The 22,166-nt window shown below is 44.4% G+C and overlaps 1 protein-coding gene across 6 annotated transcripts in view; it reads right to left on the bottom strand.

The window, feature by feature from the left end:
* Positions 1-22,166, bottom strand: part of Nr5a2 (nuclear receptor subfamily 5, group A, member 2) — a 152,238-nt gene that overhangs the window by 118,693 nt on the left and 11,379 nt on the right. For 4 of the 6 annotated variants that reach the window (XM_005375135.2, XM_005375137.2, XM_013521988.1 and 1 more), the window contains exons 2-5: positions 21,838-21,975; positions 17,802-17,920; positions 16,040-16,181; positions 12,757-13,400 (exon numbers count right to left, since the gene is read on the bottom strand). In XM_005375135.2, the coding sequence (XP_005375192.2) occupies positions 12,757-13,400; positions 16,040-16,181; positions 17,802-17,920; positions 21,838-21,975 (1,043 nt within the window). The remainder of the gene's footprint in view (positions 1-12,756; positions 13,401-16,039; positions 16,182-17,801; positions 17,921-21,837; positions 21,976-22,166) is intronic. The other 2 variants (XM_013521997.1, XM_005375138.2) reach the window with 1 other exon arrangement.

Raw genomic sequence — 22,166 nt, 5'->3', positions numbered from 1 at the left:
AAAAAAAAAAAAAAAAAAAAAAAAAAAAAAAAAAAAAATTAAAAAGAGTCGGGGATATAGTGCAGCAGTAGAGCACTTGCCTAGTGTATGTGAGGCCCTGGGTTCAATCCCCAGTATCACCAAAAAAGAAAAGGAAAATACCCCAGACCCGTGAAATGCTGTCATAAAGTGCTTTGATCTTTTTCAAAGGCTGAAATGACAGTTGGACTATTCCAAATATGTAACTGGAAGGAAACTATGTTTTCAAACTTGTAATATTTCATTGTTACAGCTATGAAAGCAATTCTCAACAGTCAAACTAAACTCCTTTGAAAACACTAATACTAAGCGCAATTTCTGAGTGCAAATTATGAATGCTTTTTAAAGCACATTAGTTCTCGTCAGACTGGAGCAGGACTATTGTTTTCACTGAAGCTAAGTGATGTGAATTGAGTCTGGTGTAAATAGCAAAATTACTGTGCTCCAGTCAGTGTCTTCCCTCCTTTGATTTATGTACCAACTAGACTCGGACTTCTTTTTCTCCAAAGCTAGACCAAGAATTAATTAAAGTACATAATAACGTGTTAACTAGCTAATACCGCAGTTAGCATTAAGCGGCATCGGGAGTCTCCGAGTTTTTAGCAGCGGAGCTGCGCTTTCATTTGCTCCGTGAGATCTATAATTGAAAGAGTGCCGTGAGAGACGCCTTTCATCAGCTCCTCGAGTTACACTTCCTGCTTTGATAAGTATACAAGGACAGTCTAAGGCACTTCAAGCTACCCATTCCATTTGATTAGCTAGTCAAAATAACGCAACAGCTTTTCATCACCCAGAGGAAAACTTTTGAAGTATTCCGTGGCCAACACGTCTGCATAAACACTAATCTGTATCGTTACTTTACGAGGGGAAATGTAGTATTTAGTACTTTTTTAAAAATTAGGCAGTGAGTAAAGCTCTTGTTCATCAGAGCTTTAGATCAAAAAAGCATGATTCTGATAAGATGTGTGTGGTAAAAAAAAAAAAAGCATTTGCGGAGGTGGAAGAAAGGGAGAGGTAAAAATTAAAGAATTAAGACGTGTTATGTACATGTACCAACTCCCCGTGATGAATGTAATCATTATGAACTGTAGACATGTACCAATAAATAAAAGAAAAAAAGGTTATGAAGAGGCAAAAATTGCATTTGTGAAGGTTTCAGAGTTGACAGGATACAGTGATCAAAATAAAACATATCTTATGGTGAGCCAACATTCCAGAGGACATATCTGAAAACAAGTTACGTAAAACTCTGTGATATACACACACGAGATCTGTCAGGGAGAATTATTTGGGACCCCAAACCTACGCATACATGTAAGTATTTACCTGCAAAACAGGGTGAGAAAGCCTGCATAAAAATAATCATTATTTTCTTATTCCCTATAATGGTTTGAGCAATCTTCCATTGTTACATCTGGAAATCTGAGCAATGCAATTGAGAATAGCGATATGTAATGTAACAACCACTGTTAATTTGCATTATTTTGTCTTGAAGCCCTGTATTACTTTAAATGCTCTTGCTTTAATTAGTTTATATTTGTGATACTGGCATGCTGCTACTGTTCTATTTTTTGTTTGTTTCTCATTTACTACTCTCTTTAAAATAAAAATTAAAAAAATCAGCAACACAAATACAGAAGTTATTGAAAACATCCCTGAGAATTTTCAGTTTGTCTCCCTCTTAAGGACAATGATTCAGCTGGAGAGATAGCTCAGCAGCACAAGCGCCTGCCAGGCAAGCACGAGGTCCTGAGTTCAATTCCTGATACCAAAAAAAAAAAAGGACAATGATTCAACATGTATCCACTATGGTGTTTCATTGCAATAAAATATGTTCTTTATCTAAGTGAAATGATTGTACTGCTCTCCTAGGTAAAGCGTTCAGTAGACAGGGCATTTAGAAATGGGATCGTCTGTTCACAGGCGTTGGTCCTGCCGTAGATGTTAAAGACCAGCACCACAGATGGACTAATGACTGCCTGGTTCAACCCATGCTCCTCAAGTGAAAGACAGAGAACAGAGCTGTAAAAGCGCTGGCCTAAAGGTCCATGCTGCCTTCTCAATGTCCTTCTTTCGCAATCAAGGTAGACTTTAGCCCTGTTAGCCAATTATTCCGTCATGTAAAACAGTCTTACAAAGTTAGAAGGCGGATCAAGTTTGGTTGTAAAGTTAATCCTGAATGTTGGGCAATCTGAGTGACATTTCACAACAATGTGGTTTTCTTTCAGTTTTCTGAGAAAGAGAAAGATAGCTGTGGCTCTTGTACATCAGATTTTTTACTTTTCTCCTCTTTGTCTACTCCTTCACAGCACATCATTTATGAGGAATTCATAAAATTGGTCCTGGTGTGTCAAACACATGGCATTTAAAAATACATCCAAGGAGGAAGTTAAGAGTGAGTTAAGAGTGATGACCACCTGTGTGACTGTGTGGGATGCGGCTAAGGGACTGAAATCGAAATGCTTTGCCATGGGTCAGAAACTCTCACAACTACACAACAAGCGAGAAATTTTAAAGTTACTTTTCTTTGAGAATTAGATGGGACCATCCAGTCCCATTTCATTAAGCCTAAAACCTTGGTATGCTCTCTTGCCATCAAAGTGTGTAAAGTTTCCACTAAAATGTTTTGTCTAGTTTTCACAGGTGGAGCTTTCAAAAGGTGATTGGATCATAGAAATGGTCAACTCTCCCCTAGCTGAGTGGCCAATTAAGCGGGGTTTGGGGCGGAGAGGTATTGTACCTAAAGGAATTAGGTCACTGGAAGTGTGCCTTCGAAGGGTATCTTGGGGCCCTAGCGCTTTTCTCTCTCTTCTTCCTGGTCACAAGATAAGCATTCCTCTACCATGACCTTCTGCTATGATGTTTCTGCCTGGTTGCAGGCCTAAGCAAAGGAGAGGGATGACCATGGACTGAGACCTCTGAAACCACAAGCCAAAATAACATTTCTTCTTTTAAATTGTTTTTCTCAGCTATTTTGTTGCAGCAACAAAAATCTAACTAAAATGCCCTTGTGTGGGACACACATCTGCTACAGTGGGAGGATGGGAAAGAAGTTCTATTTATTATTAAATATAGCCATCTCTAGGGCTTTCTTACTCCAATGTTTCTCTTGTGTTCCCTACCCATCCTCAGACCTACAGAGTATATAGGCTGTCCTCTTTCCACAATGACGTTTCACTTGCGGGTAAATGCTGACACAGCCAAGCACAGGAGTTAGCGGCCACTGGGCCCCCAGAGCTGCATGTTATAGAAAGTCACACCTGGGTTCCTGGGATCCTGAGGCATAAGAAGGAAAAGGGAAAAAGTAAGTTGAGTGAAAAAACAGAAAGGGGTTGATTGGGAGGGTAAAGCATGAGATCATGGATTCAAGGCCAGCCTGAACTACACAGTAGGACTCTGTCTCAAAAAATAAATAATACAAAGAGAAGGAAGGAAAGAAGGGAGAGAGGAAGGGAGGAAAGAAGGAAGGGCAAACAGAGGGAGGGAGGGTAAGTGAAAAGAAATGAGGAAACGCACCGATGAAAATCAGGAGAAAAGGAGCGCAGGCAGAAAGACGGCAAGTTCGAGGGCAGACTGGGCTGCTTAACAAGACCCTGTCTCAAAATAAATCTGGGCTGGGGGAGTGTAGCTCAGTGGCGGGGCGCTTGCCTACCACGGGTGAGGCCCAGGTTACACTCCCAGTACCCCAATACAGGGTGGGGTGGGAGGGAAGTTTATTGTAACTCAGCAGATCTGAAGCCTGTGACCACTTCAGGAGATGCATGGTCACACAGCATGCTCTGAATAAAGACCCCAAGAAAACTGCAGCAAGTAGATACCTACCCCCAGGCATGCATGCCTCAGATAAATGAACAAACACACAGAAAGAAGGTGGGAGCCTAGCTCAGCGGTAGAGTAGGTACCTACCCTGCATGACACCCACAGTATTGCAGAAAAAGAAAAGAAAAAAAAAAGGAAAGAAGTAGGGTGGGGAAAATAAAGGTTAGAGCATCTCCCAAGGACTGGGTAGAGGCCCCAACCCACTAGCTGTCTGAGTTTAACCTGATATATGCACTAGGAAAAAAAAAAGAGTATTGGGCATTTGAGACACACCCGGATGTTGGACTAGGTGATATAGCATCTGTCATTTTTTCTGACTGTGGGTGGTTTGCTGGGTTAGAGATGAATGTGTTTAATGTGTAAAATAGTTTAAATGCCCAATTTCCCAGGCAATCATTCTGCAAATGCATGCTGAACTGTCTTAAGATTTGTATGATCTATTTCTCAGGCTGTAGAAGCATAAGTCAGAGTGAAGTCATGCTTTACTTTTTCTGAAAAATAAAAAAATCTCTTTTACCTTGCAAGTTCAGAGGGCAAAGTCCTTCACTAATATATTAAGGGATGTCACACAGAAGTCATGTTTTCTAGCTTTTTTTAACCCATTACCTGATCTTGGACAACAGTGGGGCCTGTATGCAGACAGGGACCAGGAGAGGTCCAGACTCAGAGAGCTCCACCTCCCGCCTGACAAGGATGCTGATAGGTTTTCTACAGGTCTGTGAGCAATTTGTGTGGCCTGGTAGGTATCAGAGTAACCAAGAACACTAATTATTTTCAGCAAATAGGCACGTGACTACTTCTGAGCAGACAAGGTGACAAGACTGCTTCTGCTGATTATTCCTGGGCACTGGGAAGTCAGAAGGGGTAGGGTAAGCCTACCCAGGTATCTACCTGTTGTGGAGGACTACGCTGCTGACCTGACTGCCTCATTCTCTGCCACACAGGTATAGTCCAGTTTGCAAACTAAGTCCTAGCAGCTTCACAATATGTCTTTGTAACCACTGGTGCATACCTACTTCTGTATTGCTGTGAGCTTAGTAAGTTATTCTGTCTTGTTTCCTATGGTGTTCTCCACTAATTAAAAGAATCAGTAATGAATTTATATGTTGTTGACACAACTTATGATAGATTGCTATCTGCTCTGAAAGTAATAGGTCCTTTAAGACCTATTGGTACAAGTTTGGGCTTAGTGATAATGACATTTTAAAGTACTTCGCAGCTTGTAAAGGACTTCCATGTGCAATGTTTGCTTTAATAATAGCATTATCACACACTCTCTCTATGACCTGGCTCAACTCAGTAAAGGTTCCAGGTCTTAGTGCCTTCATCTGCATAGGTGAGAATAGCTCCTCCGGCCCAGAGATCATTTAGTACAAGGTTAGTATCAAAGGAGATAACATCTGCAAAACACTTTACAGGGGCTGGGGGAGAGAGAAGAGGTTAGTACAGAGGAGCTCAAGAGCACTTTGTCCAGTGACAGAGCTGTTCTGTATTTGTACGCTGAGAGGAGAACACATGTTAATGAAAGTTCTGCCTCAACATGAAAAAAGACTGTAGTGGAGCATGGAAGTTGTGGGGTGTCTGATGTGCTTTTAAGACATCCCAGCGAGGTACACAAAAGGTAAAGAATATACACCCATGATTAGAGGGCCCCATCAGTTCACTAAGCAGAGCACAAACAGGCACTGACTGAGAAGAGCTGATTCACACAGCAAATGCTTCCACGAGAAGAAAACTCAGATAACAAATATGTTCCTTCATCTATGATACGCACAATATATATGCAAGCAAGTAAGGCCAGGGTAATAGAAACTCTTAACGCCATCAGCAAGACTAGAGGAATTTGTTTCAGATCTGAGGGAGCTCGTCCGAGAAACAGCTGTTTAACATCAGCAGAGATGAGAGAGACCGTCAAGTCCAACCTGCTGATTCCAAGGTTCTTTCCAAATTCACAAAGACAAGAAAACATCCCCGAGGAAGTTTTCTCCCCCAGGAAGAAAAGCCAGTTTTCTTATTTCCTTCTAAAGCTACGCAGGACAGATTCGCCTCCCTCTGCTACCTTTTGGATGAGTAGAACTGGCAACAGATGCTCTGATATAACCTGCCTTTGTACCCAAGTTTCATTGGATCACTGGAAAACAAACTTTAAAGCGCTCTTCAGCAGTCTCTTTTCTTGACGAGCCACTCTGCACCCAGAGAAGTGAAAGCAAAGGTAAGTAAAGGGGAGGCGTAGTTCTGTAGTTCTGGAAACCTCATACAGCAACGCTGAGTTGGGACTGCGCTGATGACGTGACCCCAGTGGTCAGGCAAAGGTGGAAATCCACACAGCAGGTCAAAGTGGGAAAGCCCTATGCGGTGTACACTCACTCTCTGTCTGTCTGTCTCCCCCAGCCCCGCCACAGGGAGAAAAAAATGACTACACAAATTTAGTAGAAAATATAGCCTAAGACTCCCCCCCGCAAAAAAAAAGAAAAAGTATAGATTATATACCTGTATCCTTTGGGAAAGTGTGCTACAGCTTGGGAAAGGGGGTCTAGAATGTTACAAATAAGTAAAATTCTGCTCGAAAACCTCTCTAAAGGGCGCAAAGGAAGAAAGGCTCCCACCCGTCTGCCTCACTTGAGAGAAATCCACACTTAAAAACCAGCTCCAGCGCAGATGAATTCCTCTGACAGGAACTCCCTGAGTGTCTCAGACCTTTTTTCCACAGAAAGGCTAGTTTTAAGTTTCAGTCAGGATTAATTTAGATTTTTTTATTCCTACATGTATCAGAATCATTCATGGAGGGGAAGTTCTTGTAAATCCATTCCCAGAACCCTCTGAGGACATCTGGTCTCATTAGAAGATCAAACAGCTCCTCCAGGTTCATTAGTTGTTTAACAAAGTGGGAATTATTTTCTCGATGCTCTTGTGTTTATGAGATATTCTAGTCACAGGTGAGAGCAAAATAACCAAAAGAAAACAAAAACTTCAATCCCGCGGAGAGCTCTTTCAGCAGAATAGGGTTATCTTGAATTTGCTCTTAATTTCCAAAAAGTGAAGGAAAAAGTAAGGTGTACAAGTGAAGACAGATTTTTAGACTTCTGGGGTCCCAGCTCCTTGGAGACTGAGGCAGACGGATCACTTGAGCCCGGGAGTTCAAGACCATCCTGGGCAACAGGGTGAGCCCTTGTCTCAAAGGAAAAAAAAAAAAGATTTGATTTAAAGATTAGGAAGTGCACTGAAAATAAGGTGTTATCTCAGAAAATCTTCGTGGCTCATCTCTGACCTGGTTACAATCCTGCACTCTCTTTCTGCCCGTCTTCACAGACAGACATTTAAAAAAAAAAAAAAAAAAAAGCCATGCTGAGCACAAGACAGAGTCCCGTTTGGCCTTTCCACCGCTGAAAACTCAGTAGATGCTGTTGGGGACCCAGGGTCTCCCTCAGGGGAAGCCCGAGCAGCGAGCAGCAGGCGGCGTGCTCAGAAACACTCAGAAGAGTCTTCAAGGCTCTGAAGTGCCAGCTGCTGGATCCACCGCGCTGCCGGGTCCCCCAGAGACCTGGAAGCCGCAAGAAGCTGTCTGAAGTGAGTCCCTCCCTCCCTGGGGTGTGTGGCTCAGGGAACATCTGTCTCCCTGATGATTAGCGATTTAGTAATTACTTAGCACTGATGGAGCTCTGATAACCTGGAGATTGGCTTCAACCTTCCTGGCAAAGGTCTGTGGCTTTGGAGTCAAGGGTCACTCTGTGTGTGTGTGTGTGTGTGTGTGTGTGTGTGTGTGTATGTGTGTGTGCCTGCACACACGCGCGCGCACATGCATAAATGACAGCATGGAGGGAGGTGTATAGAAGAAAGCCAGCTTCTTTGAACCTGAATCTGCCAGCCCAGTTCTGCCCTCCAGTAGCTGCTGAATCTTGAACAAGTTAAGCTTCTTATCCCACCTCAACTTCTTCATGCGCAAAAAGTGGTCTGAGAAACCCTGTAGACTTCAGCCATGGGTATTTTCTGACACCCTTGTGCTGTCTGAGAGTAGCACAGAGTAACTTCACCTTTCTCCTTCTTTCACTTTGTCTGGGGACCAGACCTGTCTTTCTAATAAGTACCCTGCTGCTGGTGGTGGTGTTGTTATTTTTTTTGTGTGCATGACATTGGGGTTGGCACCCAGAGCCTTGCACATACCAGGCAAGTGCTCTACCACCAAGCATCCCAGCCCTGTGATTATTTGTATTTTTGTGGTATGCTGCTTCACAAACTGAAAATTTGGGAGCAGAAGCTTCCTCTTTGTCATTCCAACATTTTGAGTGGAAATCAGAGTCACTTATGCACCCGTAGAGGTGGAGAAATGCAAAATGTCCCACCAAATGTCCTCTAGCCCTTTAGTTCCCCTAACTAATAAAAATGAAATCTACATTTCATCTACAATGAAATCTACATTTCCTCCTTTCTACAGGGTGGGGACTGTAACTTGCCCTGTGAGAGTGAGCAAGAGGTCATTTAAAAAGTTGCCTTATTATTCTTTCTGGGAGCAAGCGCAAAGCTTTCTATCTTGGGGTGTAGAGGCGTACGCTGTCTTCCCTGGAAGGGTATCACCTGATGGGCAATGTGCTGTGAAGTTAACAAGAAAAAGAGCCATGTTTAAAGGAGGGTATCCTCCCAAAGGTTATTTAAAAGCCACACCTGAGTCCAATGCACATGCCTGCAGTCCCAGTTACTTGGGGGGATGAGGCAGGAGGATCACATGTTTCAGGGTAGCCTGGACAATTTAATGTGACCCCATCTCAAAATAAAAAGGGCTGGGGTTTGCTCCACAGTATTGCAAAATAAGCTTGTAAATAAAATAAATAAACAAACCAGAAGAGAAAAATAAAGCCAAAACTTTCACACAATGATAGGACAGGGATTCTACAGGTGTCAGGGATATCTGCAAGGCAACGCCAGCAGGAGTTGTTCTTCATGATGACAGGCATTGCCCAGCGGATAGCCCGCAAAAATCTTCCCTCCAGCCATGTTTCAGGAATTGCAGGTCATGCCTCATTAATAGGTCATGAAATCAATTTAGTGGGTCATGACCAAAGATTTCAAAAAACAAATAAATTAAACTAAAAAGCAAAACAGGACAGAAAATATCATACTGCAGTGCATGCAGGTCATATACTATCTGGTTTAGTTGTGGTATCCCTGGGCACGTGTGTGTCCGTGTGCATTAGAGATGTGTCTGATACATCATGTCCCAGTTGTCAAATGCTTTTCTCACTGCATCTCCAGGTCATGGCTAAAAAATTTGGAAGCCACAGTCCTGAAATTCCTCAGTGCTGGCTTCAAAGGACTTGCTCTGTTTTTTGGAAAAAGTAAATTCACGAATAAGAGGAAAAGAAAGTATTTCAATGTGAATATTTAACTCACAACGCTCAGCTTAAACCATTCCTATATGACTCTGAATTTTTTTCCCTCTTTAAAAAACACTTAAACTGCATCACTCTTGCTCAGTGTAAGGCCGGAGCAAAGAGTGGAGTGGGTTCAAGATCTTCATCTGGAGACAACACTCCCACCATGGACAGGCACCTCAGTATTTGTATTTCCCTCCTTTCCTTTGTCACCATGTACTTCCTCTGATAGACTGATAGATTGCACTTCAAAAAAAACAGTGCACAGATTTAATATGCCTATTCGTAAAGGCATTTATATTTTAGCCAAATATTTAACCACATGCCATATACAAGAATCTCACTGTAGAACTTAGTTATACAAGGAGGAAAACTGTAGGAAAAGAACATTTTCCCAGCCCTCCTGCCTTGACTAGCTATGTTCACTCAGAATTTTTTTTTTTTTTTTTTTTTGAGACAGGGTCCCACTCTGCAGTTCAGGCTGACCTTGAACTTACTGTGTAGCCCAGGCTGGTCTCGAGCTCACAGTGATTCTCCTGTCTCAGCCTACTGAGTGCTGGGATTACAGGTATGCACCACCACTCCTGGCCTTTTTTTCTTTTGGTACGAAGAATCAAAGTCAGGACCTTGAGGGCTGGGGATATAGCTCAGCGGCACAGCGCCTGCCGGGCAAAGTCAGGACCTTCCCCTTGCCAGGCAGACACTGTGCTGCTCTGCTGAGCTGTATCCCCGGCCCTCACACTTTTTTACATGTAAATAATATGCTTGATTTCTTTCCTTATTGACTTGTGAAATAGGTCTTTATGCTTCCTAGCTGTCTTTATTTTTTAAAGAAATTAATGAACGTATTTTATCACAAACTCTGAGAGAAAATACTTTATCCTCTTCAACTATTAATATTTACCCCCTAGTGATGGAGACTGAACCCAGGGCCTTCCTCATGCTAGGCCCATAGCCCACCACTGAGCTTCACTCTCAGCCCATGTTTGTACTTTTGAGACAGGGTCTCACTACGTTGCCCAGGCTGCCTCAAACCTACGATCCTCCTGCCACTACCTTCCAAGTAGTTACAGAGGTGAGCACCCCACAGAACTCAGACGGGATTCGCCTCTTGCCCCAACTCACTGCGTAGCAAACTGAAGTCTCTAATTTGTACTGATTCATGACTGGTAATGACAATACAATTAGGGCTGGGGATTTAGCTCAGTGGCGCAAGCACCTGCCTAGCAAGGGCAATGTCCTGAGTTCAATTCCCAGTACCAAAAGAAGAAAAAGAAAAAAATCACAATAACAATACAATTATACTGTCCTATAGCACTTGGTACTACTGTTTCCCAGGGGCACCCGAATGAGACTCCACCTGCACGCTTTTTTCTCTGAAGACTGTATTATGTAAGTACCACAGTTTTCATAAAATAACAATTCTAGTAACTATTTAAAGAAAGCACCACTTAAGGCTGGCGCGTAGCTAAGTGACAGAGTGCTGCCTTAGCACCACAGGCCCTGGGTTCAATCTCCAGACCTGGGTAAAGAACAAAGAGACAGCAAGCACCTCTTTCTGACGGTGCCGCTCATACCAGATTCCCAGTGTTAGGTGATTTACCTACAAATTCTCATTGCACAAGGAAAGGAGACCAAGGGATGGGGGGTGGGGATGTGAGATGTGCTATTCACATGTACCAACTACCCATGCTGATTGTAATCATTATATACTGCAAACAGGACTAAAGTAAACATCTGGGGAAAAGACACCTCAGTGAAAAGGACAATGGTTTCCTCCATATCATTCCACGACGCCTCCAACACAATGTCACAGACGAGAACACCAAGGCTCAGAGACACTGACAAGCTGCCTGTGAAGACACAGTAATTATGTGGGAAGATCTAATTCAAACTGAGTTCCTCTAACTTCAAAGGGTGTGTTCCACTAGTTTCTATGTCACGTAACCTTTTGGTTGTATCTGAAACTGTCATTTTCATTTCCCAATACCCGTTCTCCTAAGGACACGATGGTACACACCAGGTAGGATACCAGAAAAGCTGTTTTCGTTGTTGTTGTTGCTGCTTTCGGTTCCTAAATGAAATGAGCTCTGACTACCATGCAGTAGTTACAGGCACAGAAGACACCAACCTGACACACTCTGCTTGTCCTTTACAGTCTATGGTGACGTCTACACCACCAGCCATCTTTCAAAGAAACAATAAGGGACACAGGAATAAAAACCTGGATATTCCAGCAGTCTTACCAGCATGCTGTGGTATTTCATTATTTATTTAGATTCACTCACACAACTTTTTTTTTTTAGTAACAGTGTTTTAAGAAGACAGCCATGAAAAGCATTATTTTCCACTTTCAGATGGTTCCCATGTTCCCTAGTCCTTCTGTGTCCTGCACAGAGCACTTTAAACAAGAACCATTGAAATTTAAAACCCGCTTTGTTATTTTCCATTTCTCAGAGACTTAAAGATCTCTCTGCCCCAGGTAATCAGAAGCCACAGAGATTTAATAGCCACGTCTCTCATGACAGCAAAAGAAAGAAACTGAGTTTACAGCAGAATATCCTTAGAAACCAAATCTACAACTCATTTTTAAATCAGGGATGAGCCCGGCATGGTGGTCAGTGCCTGTGATCACAGCATTCATGAGGCTGAGGCAGGAGGATCAACGTGAGCTGGAGGCCAGCCTGGGCTACATAGTGAGTTCAAGGCCAGCCTGAATGACACAGTGAGACTCTGTCTCAAAAAACAAAACCAAAAAAAAAAAAGAGCTTAAATTAAGTCAGGGATGAACCACTGACTACCAAATGTGGCTTGGTAGCCATTCAGATTCCAAACTTCTAAATAGCTTTCCCATATTAATTCAGTCTAAAGTTTCAGGAAATAAAATAATTATGTAGTTAAACATAGATCCTTATACAAGCAAGTACTGTGTTTTCAATATACCAATCCACTAAAATAAACAGCGGACATACATCACGAGAACTAAAACCCAAGCCAAGCAGACGGACACCATTTTCCATTCCCCATCCGACAGTAAACATCCTATTGGAATCTGCTCCAAAAACAAAGGTTTTACCAACCTAATGTCAAGGTAAATAGGTAGTAAATACCTACTTGATACTGCTAACCAGTGCATCATTTACATTCTTTAGGGTGTAAGCACACTAAATACTGGCATTTTTTTCCTTTGAAAATACCTTCAGGATGATACCATATAATACAGCTCATTCTTGGTAATTTTTAAAAATACTTTACCAGATACTGTTAGACATTAAATCTGTTTTGGCTATGAACCCTCTGAGTTCAAGGGAATATATACATTCTGCTATGTAGGACAAAAACCTGCTTCTTATATATTTTGGGTTAAATAAATGTCATCGCTCAAATTAAGAGCTACACAGACTAAAAGCCATAAAGCAAAGCTACAATAGTCCTCAATGAAGTAATGGTCATAAACACCTCTGCTCTCTGCAAGTCATACAAAGAGAAGGAAAACGGATTTTCAGCACCAAAACTATGTGAGGACAGCGAGAGTTGTGTGCCTGTGACATACCTTCAGTTCCCGGAAGAAGATGCTACTCCTCGCCCACTCCACGATGGAGAAGAGGGTTTGGTCTGCCATTTTGCACATGAGCCCGAACGTGCTCAGCTTTTCGTGCTTGCTCCGGTTCGCCTGCTCTTGCTGCAAATAGGCCATGATTTTGGCTTGCACTTGAGGCTCATCTGGCTCGCACTTTAAAAGTTCCAGTATCAGATGTGGGATGCTGGCTGGAGAGCTGGTCTGGTAACCATCCATATAGGAGTAGCCCATGATCGACTCAGGCGAGCTGGTGTAGGGGTCTGGGTACTCGGACTTGATGGCCCGGCTAGGAAAATGGCCATATGTTTGGTAACCCTGCAGGCTGCCATGAGGTGGCATTGTCATGCTAATGGGGGACGTTACAAAAGGACTTCTGTCGTAGTCTGTGGGAGGCAAGGCAGCGTGGTTCAGAGGTAGGCCTTTGGAGGCTGAGTGGATGTTCTGAATCGCAGAGATGCTCAGGTCAGAGGGCATCGCTTGGATCACCTGAGACATGGCTTCTAGCTTAAGTCCATTGGCCCGGATGAGGGCTTTTTTCTGTTGCTTCAGAGCCCTGTCTCTCTTATACATTGGCCCAAACTTATTCCTGCCTCCACGCATTCGGTCGGCCCTTACCGCTGTAGGGAAACAGAGGGGAAGAAAGGGGATGTAAACCAAATGCAAATTATCGGCATCTACCAGGCTCTCCAGATTTTTGAAATGCTGAGAACTGAACAGAAATGATTTTTGTGTGGTTTTCATTACAATGCCCTACACATTTTCCAAGTAAGAAACAAAAGCGTGTCTTCTTTATTTACTTATGAATTCCTCCAAGTGTATTGTGTTATCAAAAATATTTTGAACACAGAGGAACATATTAACCCATTTGTGAACTGAAAAGGTTTCATAATCTTTACTATATGTGAGGATATTTGCTTAAAAAGAGCTCTGCTCCTTCCCTTTCCTTTTTTTTTTCTTTTTCTTTGAGGGGATGTTGAGACAGGGTCTTGCTATGGAGTTCAGGCTGGCCTTCAGCTCACTATGTTGCCCAGGGTAGCCTCAAACTCACAACAATCCTCCTGCCTCAGCCTCCCACATCCTGAGATTACAGGTAAGTCAGGTTCGGCTCATAGGAGTGTAGTTTCTCTAGCACCAGGTATGTGGTAATTCTTTGCTTGGGGGTTTTGTTTGTTTTTTGTTTGGTCTTTTTGAGACAAGGCTTTACTAGGCAGTTCAGGCTGGCTTTGAACTTACTTTGTAGCCCAGGCTGGCCTCAAACTTGCAGCGATCCTCCTGCCTCAGCCTCCCAGAGTACTAGGGTTACAGGTGTGCATCACCATGCCCAGTGATAGGTAGTAATTCTTTATGGAACCCAATCTACTCTGGGGTTTTTTGGGTTTTTTTTTTTTTTTTTTTTTTTGGTTTGTTTTCAGTTTTTTTTGAAGGGGGGTAAAAAAATCAAGCCACCCACTTCTGGATTAAATTGTGTGTATTTTCTTCTGAGGATACTTCCTCCCACTGAGCCATTTTGGCATCTTTGTTGCAAAAGGATTGTGATATGTCCTTTTTGGAAATGATTTTCACCTGAACTTAGTAAGTGCCTATCAGATAACAACAGTTAGTTATTATTTTTAATTTCAGCAGAATTGGACATAATTAAAGCAAATTCCTTCCCAAAGCTGTCCAGAGGCTCCTCTGCCACCCTGTGTGGAATGGGGCCATGCCTAACAACTTAGCTGCTCTCCCCAAGCCCATGGTAGCCTATGGCAATTAGACAGAAACCAGCCACCTCTGACAGCCTGCGACACATTAAAATTGCTGTAGGTTAAGTTTCTGAGCTTTTTATCTTAGGATTAGTATCACATTAAAAATTTATTGTGAATTCTAGGTATCTAGACTACTGCACGAGATTATAAGGAGTTTTTCATCTAGATGATAATTTATCGAATATTCAGTTATTTCATACCACTCTTAAGGAAGTATGAGTATTCCCCTTATGTACAATTACAGCATAATTTGTCAAGGTAAAGAAATGTAACCTTTTTCTTTTGTTTTTAAAAAAATCAAATGGCATCACATGAAATCATAGCGTCTACCTTTTCACATTTGTCCTCTGAGTCTCACAGTGCAATAAGCATCTACCAAAACATACTGCCATTTAGTAAATAGTAAAGTGATAAGAAAATTAATAAACATTAGTGACTTCTGTTCTCAGTCTCTTCTTAAAAGTAACATAGTATTGACTGTAACAGTCCTGACGGTAAGCAAAGAGGCTGCATCTCTATGGAAGGAATCTCCTAGCACTCTGGCAGATTTATTTGAAATATTTTTCTTATTTCTATTACGTATGAGTTCCCGATAACAAAAAAGCTCAAAATAAAAATAGCCTGTGCCACATTGATCAACTAAAATGCAGTCTTGTATCTGGCACCATCAGAGAGCTATTGCTCTTGTTATTACTTTATTTGCAGTATATTTAATCTGTGAAAAGCCAGTAGGTCAAAGGCTGAAAAACAGCAGCACACTATTACAATCCATGAACTACAAATTATTTGCAGCAGTCACATATTAACTTTACAGCCTACCAATCTGAACCTGGTCGTGTAGGTTCTGCTCTTTCAACAAAGTCTAGTGTGTCTTTTGAGGAACCATCACTACCATCCTTCTCTTGTTCTTGTCACCCATCGCTACTGATTTAATAGTTATTTTTCGTGTTTCTTGCTTCTCAATTATTTTACTTTGCAGATACAGTCATTATCTTTTAAAGTGTGCATTCCTATACTACAAAAAAGTGAAATTCTACTCGAGAAATTTCATTATTAAACATTAAATATTACTCACAAAGCATGAAATTAGTAACAATTATGATGAGGAGCACCCTTATTAAAAGGATTGAAATCAAACTGCTACTATGGCATCCTGATTTGAAAATGTAACTGGTATCTTATTTTGCATGGTTTAAGAAATTTTTTTGTGTTCATCTGAATTACTTTGGTCTTGTCTATTAACTTGATTGTTTTATTGATCCAATGTTTCTGCTTCCTAAACTCATAAGGGAGACTTTGATATTTAAAGTTTTTTCCTACTGGATGTTACCGTACATAAATGAGACTCAGACTATTCAGCAGACAAAACATACAATTACAATGATCTTAGATTATTGAGAGTAGTGTTCAGAAACTAGGGAAATAATGTTACCACGTTGTAAGTACAGTGTTGTTTTAAAGTGCTCATCCTTGGAGACTTTTAACAGCAGTGGTCCGTAGGAGAATCTTACCTTCTAGCTTCATTCCAACACTCAGACATTTTTGAAATCGACAGTAAGGACAACGTTTTCTCTGGGTTTTGTCAATTTGGCAATTCTGGTTTTCTATACATGTATACCTTTTATTGTTTTGGACTGTTCGCTTAAAAAATCCCTACAAGACAGAAAATAGTGAGACACATTATAAATCTAACATGCCTCTTCCATTGTTTCATTTCAAAGAAAATCCTTTCATTGTACCACTGGAACCCTTATGTGGTTCTGTGGTTTATTTTACTTTTCAGCAAGATCAATCCTCCAAAACAGTGCCAGGCCATAACAGAAATTTTTTTAGTCTCAGTTATATTCCTGAAGAATTACGTCAAATGTTGGGGAGATCTGGCTACATACCATTTCATTATCATAGAAAAAATGTACTTTATATTGACCAGTGATTTTTTTTAAAAAAATCTGTTTTCCTATTAACCTTCATGTTCCAAGCAGAAGTCCTCATAGAAGTCTGCATATTTTTTTAAAGTAGGAAAATTTACTGCAGAAGAGGAATAGGGAGTACGAATGGGGAATAGGAATAGCTCCTAAGAGACAGGAGGGGTTCCAAACGGGTTGGCCGTCTGCATTGTTTGTAAGTAGTCTGATACAATTTCAGTGACAAACCATTGCAAAAATGCCAATAGAAAAACTGAACAGCAAAATACTTCAGATCTTTGGGAAATGTCAACACTGGATAGTTTAAAGTAAAAGGATTTAAAGAATAAAATGGGAAAGGGCTCATAATTCCTCACTGGAATACATTCAAGTATGAGAACTGTGTTTTTTAAAAAAGTGAAATGGATGAGAAGAATACCACAAAACTGAATTTTAGCAGTTTGTGCTTTGCTTATATTTCACTCGAAAGGATTAATCAAAAATGGAAGTTGTAACTTTATAATAGAACAACGGCTTTACCAAGGCAGTGTTCTTGTTTACATTACTAGCCATAAAGGAAAACAATCTCACTTTGTTACAGAGAATGAAGGGGTTTTCCTGGCAATGTTTTAATTAATTGTACTGAGCTGTCTTTAACTTTAAAAACAAAAAAGTTGAAAAATTAGACAACACTGAATTAACCAGGGCTATATAAAAAAGTTTGACAGAAATCCTGAAAGTATCATTGACATTCATAACAATAGAGTACATTTTACATATTCAAATTTTTTGCATTTAAGTACATCACGTGATTCTTTTTAAAACTCAGAAACCAAAAGCTGGTATCTTGGTCATTATGACACAAATTTCAAAAATCTTAAAAATTATTTTTGGAATAAATTAGTATGAAATCGTCATGAAGTTGAGAACTTAGGTTTTTATATCTGTGGATAAAAAATGCTTAGACTTGTAGCACAGAACAGTCTGACGTTAAAAAAACTATCTGGGAAATACTTTGTCATGTTCCTTCTGAAGACCAACAATGCTTTAAACATATATAACTCAAGCAAAATCAGTATTTAGGACTGTTAGAAATGGAAACCTTTCTCCAGCAATATCACTTCACTATAATAAAGTATTTTAAGGCCACGGGACTGGCAAAGTTTTCTAAACAGCATCAATTTCTTTGCCTTTTGAACTAAATCAGACACATATTTCTAAGTATCATCTCCCTAAGACTAGCTCTCTCTCTTACTCTCATTGTTTGAGCAAAAAAAGAAACAGCCTCAGTTTAGCTTTAAAAAGTAATTCAAAGATTTCTTTTGGTCTTGAGCAGTGCATTTTTAAAGACAGCAACACAGGAGCAAACCTTGCAGCTTTCACAGGTGAGGAGCCCATAATGGTACCCAGACACTTTATCGCCACACACGGGACAAAGCTCTTCAAGATCTTCATCATAGGAGTAATTCACCATTTTAAACTGAGACACTGAAACAAGAAACAGAAATGTTACACACATATCTAGGTTATTCACCGTATGGGTTTTAAGCCTGCGAAAAAGAAAAGCATTTTGGTGATTGGTGGGCAAGGTTATCACTAGGTTAAGTTCTAAAATAAAAAATAATTTTTACCCAGGCGGTATTGAAGGGAATTATTTTTACACAGTGAATGTAAAACCTCTTTGGGCATCGGTGAGCATGCGCTTCGTATTAGGAAATTTTAAAATAATTCCAACTTCTCCTGCTAATATTTTAAACTGAGCACTGTTGGAACACAAGTCTCTCAACTCTGCACAGCAACAGCTCAGAGTGGAAACACGCATTGCATAAAGCAGCGAACCTAGCATGTGTTTTAAGTCTCTGCAAAGTTAAGTTCCAAAACGTCACCTCCGCCTCCGGAGGGAAACAAGAGCACCCGTTCCTCCCCCGCTATCGCAGGAGTTTGCTGCCAGGACACCTGGCCGGTGAGGACAGCAGCACCCGTGTATTTGCAATCGCTGCTCCACAGAGGAGAGAAGAGAAGAAACCTGCTTCTCAGCAGCCCAACTTTAACAACAGCCTGCGGCTCCCAGTGTTCAGATCTGTTAGATTAATCGAAACGTTCAGTTCTCTATTGACAGTACTCCTGGTTACTTTTATCTCCTCGAGTTTAGAAATTTCCTGTGAAAATAAAAAGAAGGAAAAAAGAAAGGACCCTGGAAGGTGTGTGTGTGTGCCGGGGGTGCAGCAGACAGAGGAAAAGAAAGACACAAAAGTTGCCCTATACTATAATAAAACTCGCATGTCTCGATGGTCACTGCGGAGTAGAAACACCTAGAGATCGCCCTGCTAGGCAGAAATCAGGCCACAGCCCACTGCCAGGCTTGGGTCACCGCCTTGCTCCGGACGCTCACCCGAGAAGGCGTCCTAAGCCAAAAGACAAGCTAGTCACGTGAAAAGCAGGGGCGGGGGGGGGGGCGAACCCCAGAAGTACCTGATCAGGTACCTCCCGGGGACTCTGCGCGCCAGCGGGGCGAGTCGCGGAGCGCGGCTCGCGGAGGAGCTCGGCTGCAGGCTCGCGGGTGGGCGGGCGCCGAGAGCGCTGGGCAGGTCTGCACAGCTCGGCGGCTGGCCGCCTCCCCGGGAACCCGCTCCCAAACCCCCAGGCGCACCCGGCTCTCGTCCCTTGCTCAACCTTCGGCTATCCAACGGAGTAGAGACGGAAGGCCAGTTTGTTTTAAGTTAATCAGTGGCGTTGCAGGGGGTGGAGCTGGGGGGCGCGCGGGGGGAGGGAGTAACCACGGTAAGGCAGAAGTTTTCTCTGATTTGTTTACCAAAAACGCGAAGTAGCCCCCACCCCCTCGCCAAACCCCCACCCCGACCACTCAATCACCATAGGGACCTCTTTGCCTAGTGACTTTTTTAAATAGAGTTCTTTTTTTTTTGAGGGCCTCGGAAAGGGCCGTCGGGGTGGCGGTGGAGGGTGTACCGGCAGCACCCACTGTCCCTCCCCGGACAGAGGGCCCTGGGCTGGGGCTCAGGCGAGGAGTTCGCCAGAGTCTGGGAGAAGCCCAGGAAGAGCTCAGGGAAAGGCCACAGCCTGGGCTGTGTGACACAGAAACAAGGGATGCTGTGCGCAGGTTACCAGGGGCGCGGGCTTGAATCCCGGCCCTAGGAAGCCCTGCCTGGGTTTGGCGTCCCGAGGGTTTGGGGAGAGACGGAGAATTCCAAAAGTTCGTTTTAGCCTACACGTTCATAGCACTCCGAAAACTCAGAACTACTCTCTCCCAAGTATGTTTTAGGAACGGAAAAATGTTGTATTTACAAGGTGTGCTCTTTTTCTACCTGCCCTTCCCGCAATAAAATAAACTCTAAACTTTACACCTAAGGGCACAGAAAGGCAGCCTCCTACAGACCCCGTGTCCACCTCGGGGTCCGACACCCAAAAGACCTAGTCCTGGGATGGGGATCCTCTTGGAAAATTAAAAAAAAAAAAGAGGCTGGGTGGGGAGACTGGCGCCGCTGTGGGAGGCTGGGGCATCGTAGGGTCCCCAGTAGTACCCTGGTGCAGCGGAAGGAGACCCGAATCCATCACCGCGAAGAAGTCGCTTGCGCTCTCCCCAGTCTCCATCTAGGGAGCGGAGGACTGTGGGGTCTCGCAAGGCTGGGGTGTCAGTGAGGCGAGCCAAGAAGTTTCCTCGAGGCTGGGGCGCCGCGCTGAGAACCCTGCACCAGACCCCCTTTCTGGACTCTGGACAGGTCGGACTAAGGGCGTGACTCGGACTGGAACCAGAGCACTCCAGGGAATGGGGTCCGTGACCCCAAGGACACCTCCTGACAGGCACCTAGTCCGGGAGGAAGCCGTGCCCCGAGCTCCCGGTGCAGCTTTTGAATTCAGACCCCGGCAAGCGGCCGGCGAGTTCACTGGAGCCCCGGACAGGCGGTGAGCCGGTGCTCCGGTTGGGGGTCCGAAGGCAGTGCCCAGAAGGCACCCTCCGAACTTTACCAAGAAAATGTCACCTTGGACCCCACCCTCATTAAACCCTCGGGGTTTCCCCTTCGCAACTTCTTCCAATGCCTCCCTGAGCTGCTTTCCCAGTCTCTCGGAAACGCCCGCGCCGGAAAAAGTAACTTTCTTTTTGGAGCAAGAAACGCGCGGGCCTCAGAGGGCGGTGGAAAGGGGAGCAACCCTCGGACTCCCAAGTCGCACTTCCTTCAAACCAGTTTCTGGGAAGAAACGCCTCTTTGGGCCAACCGGGTTCCTCTGCAGCCAGACCCGCACAATTGGCCTCGGGGGCTTCAGCCCCAGGGGACTTCCAGGGCCCCACCCGAAGGCTCGGAGATACCCCAGATCGAGGGGACAACCGACCCCTACGCGCAAAACGCATGTCCTCCTGCCGCCCCCTGCTCCCCGGGCGATGTGGCGACGTCGGGTCCCCAGTCCGAGCGCCCCGGGCGCGCCGCCTACCCCGTGCCGCAGAGCGCGCCAGCCCTGAACTCTGCTCTCAACACCTCCCGGCCCTTTCAAGTTCCCGCAAGGGGATGGCAGGAAGCGTCCAGGATCACAGGCCCGCCGGCCCGCACATCCTGCGCGCGGGAAGGGGCGAGGATGGAAGAGCACCGGTGACTTTTCCTAGCATTGTTCCCTCCTGGCCCGGGGCAAATGCGATAAACTTCTGACGGGCTTAATACAAGCCAGATCTCGAGTGGCTATTTTGGAATGTGGGGAAAATATAACCAGAGAATTTTTTTGTCTGTTGTTAGCAATCAAGATCTGGGGAAACAAATGGGCCTTCCACAGTCACAGGTCTCATACTGAAGGGGCCATAAACTAATCTCGGCCCCCTCACTGGACATTCCCCTCGCAGAGGATGGGGTGGCAGTGACTTTGGTTCCCTGAGTTCTACAGTTTTGAAGTTGCCCGCCCCGGAGCCAGCTCCAGGGTTCCCCGAGCCTTTGGGGGGCTCACATGCACTGTAACCTCCGAACACAGCCTCTCTCGGGTCGCCTTCTCGCTCTGCAGCTGGCTCCCCGGGCAGTCCTCTCCCTCCACGCGGGAGTAGGAAAACGCACGGCGGCTGCAGGGACCCGGCCGGCTCGGGTGTCCAGTGAGACGTCCTTATCAGGACCTTATCATCCCAATGCCTTGGGCCCCAAGCTCCCTCCTCCCCGCTCCGCGCGCGTGGCCGCGGACCGAGAATCCTCTCGCTTTAATTAGAAGCGGCCAATTAGATACCATTGGGAAGCTCTGCCCGCACGGTTCAAGAGCCATAAACTTTTCTGCCCGCGACTGAAGAGGGGGTCTGCAGCACCCCGCGCCCCGCGCCCCAGTCCCCGCGAGCGGGAAGCTGCAGCCCGCGGCGCTGGCCCGGGTGGAGACGCGGCCGCGGCCGGAGCGAGCGAGCAGGCGGGCGCCGCCTTCCTTACCTTGCATGTTTTCCGGCATCTGCCCCTGTTCCCCATGCGATCGAGCCAGTCCTAGGGCTTCCGTCTCCACTTTGGGCAGCATGACAAGGCGGCCGCGGGCGGGAACGGGGGGTCGGTGTCGCTCCGGAAGCCCAGCACCTGGACACGGGCAGCACAGATCAACTCCGGCGGGAAGAGGACCGGGAGACCCGGTGCCCGCTCACCCACCCGCTCGCCGGTCCGGACCTCGCAGCCCCGTCCCGGCCCCTACCCTGCAAGGACGAAGGGGTCGGGGCCACGAGTCGAGGGCGGACGCCGAGGTCCCCGCGGGCGCGGCGCGGCGAGGGCAC

The sequence above is a fragment of the Chinchilla lanigera genome, unplaced genomic scaffold (assembly GCF_000276665.1).
Source record: "Chinchilla lanigera isolate Chin_1 unplaced genomic scaffold, ChiLan1.0 scaffold00005, whole genome shotgun sequence".
Taxonomy (NCBI): domain Eukaryota; kingdom Metazoa; phylum Chordata; class Mammalia; order Rodentia; family Chinchillidae; genus Chinchilla; species Chinchilla lanigera.
Note: the sequence above shows the minus strand (reverse complement) of the source record. Positions and strands in the feature narration are given on the sequence as shown.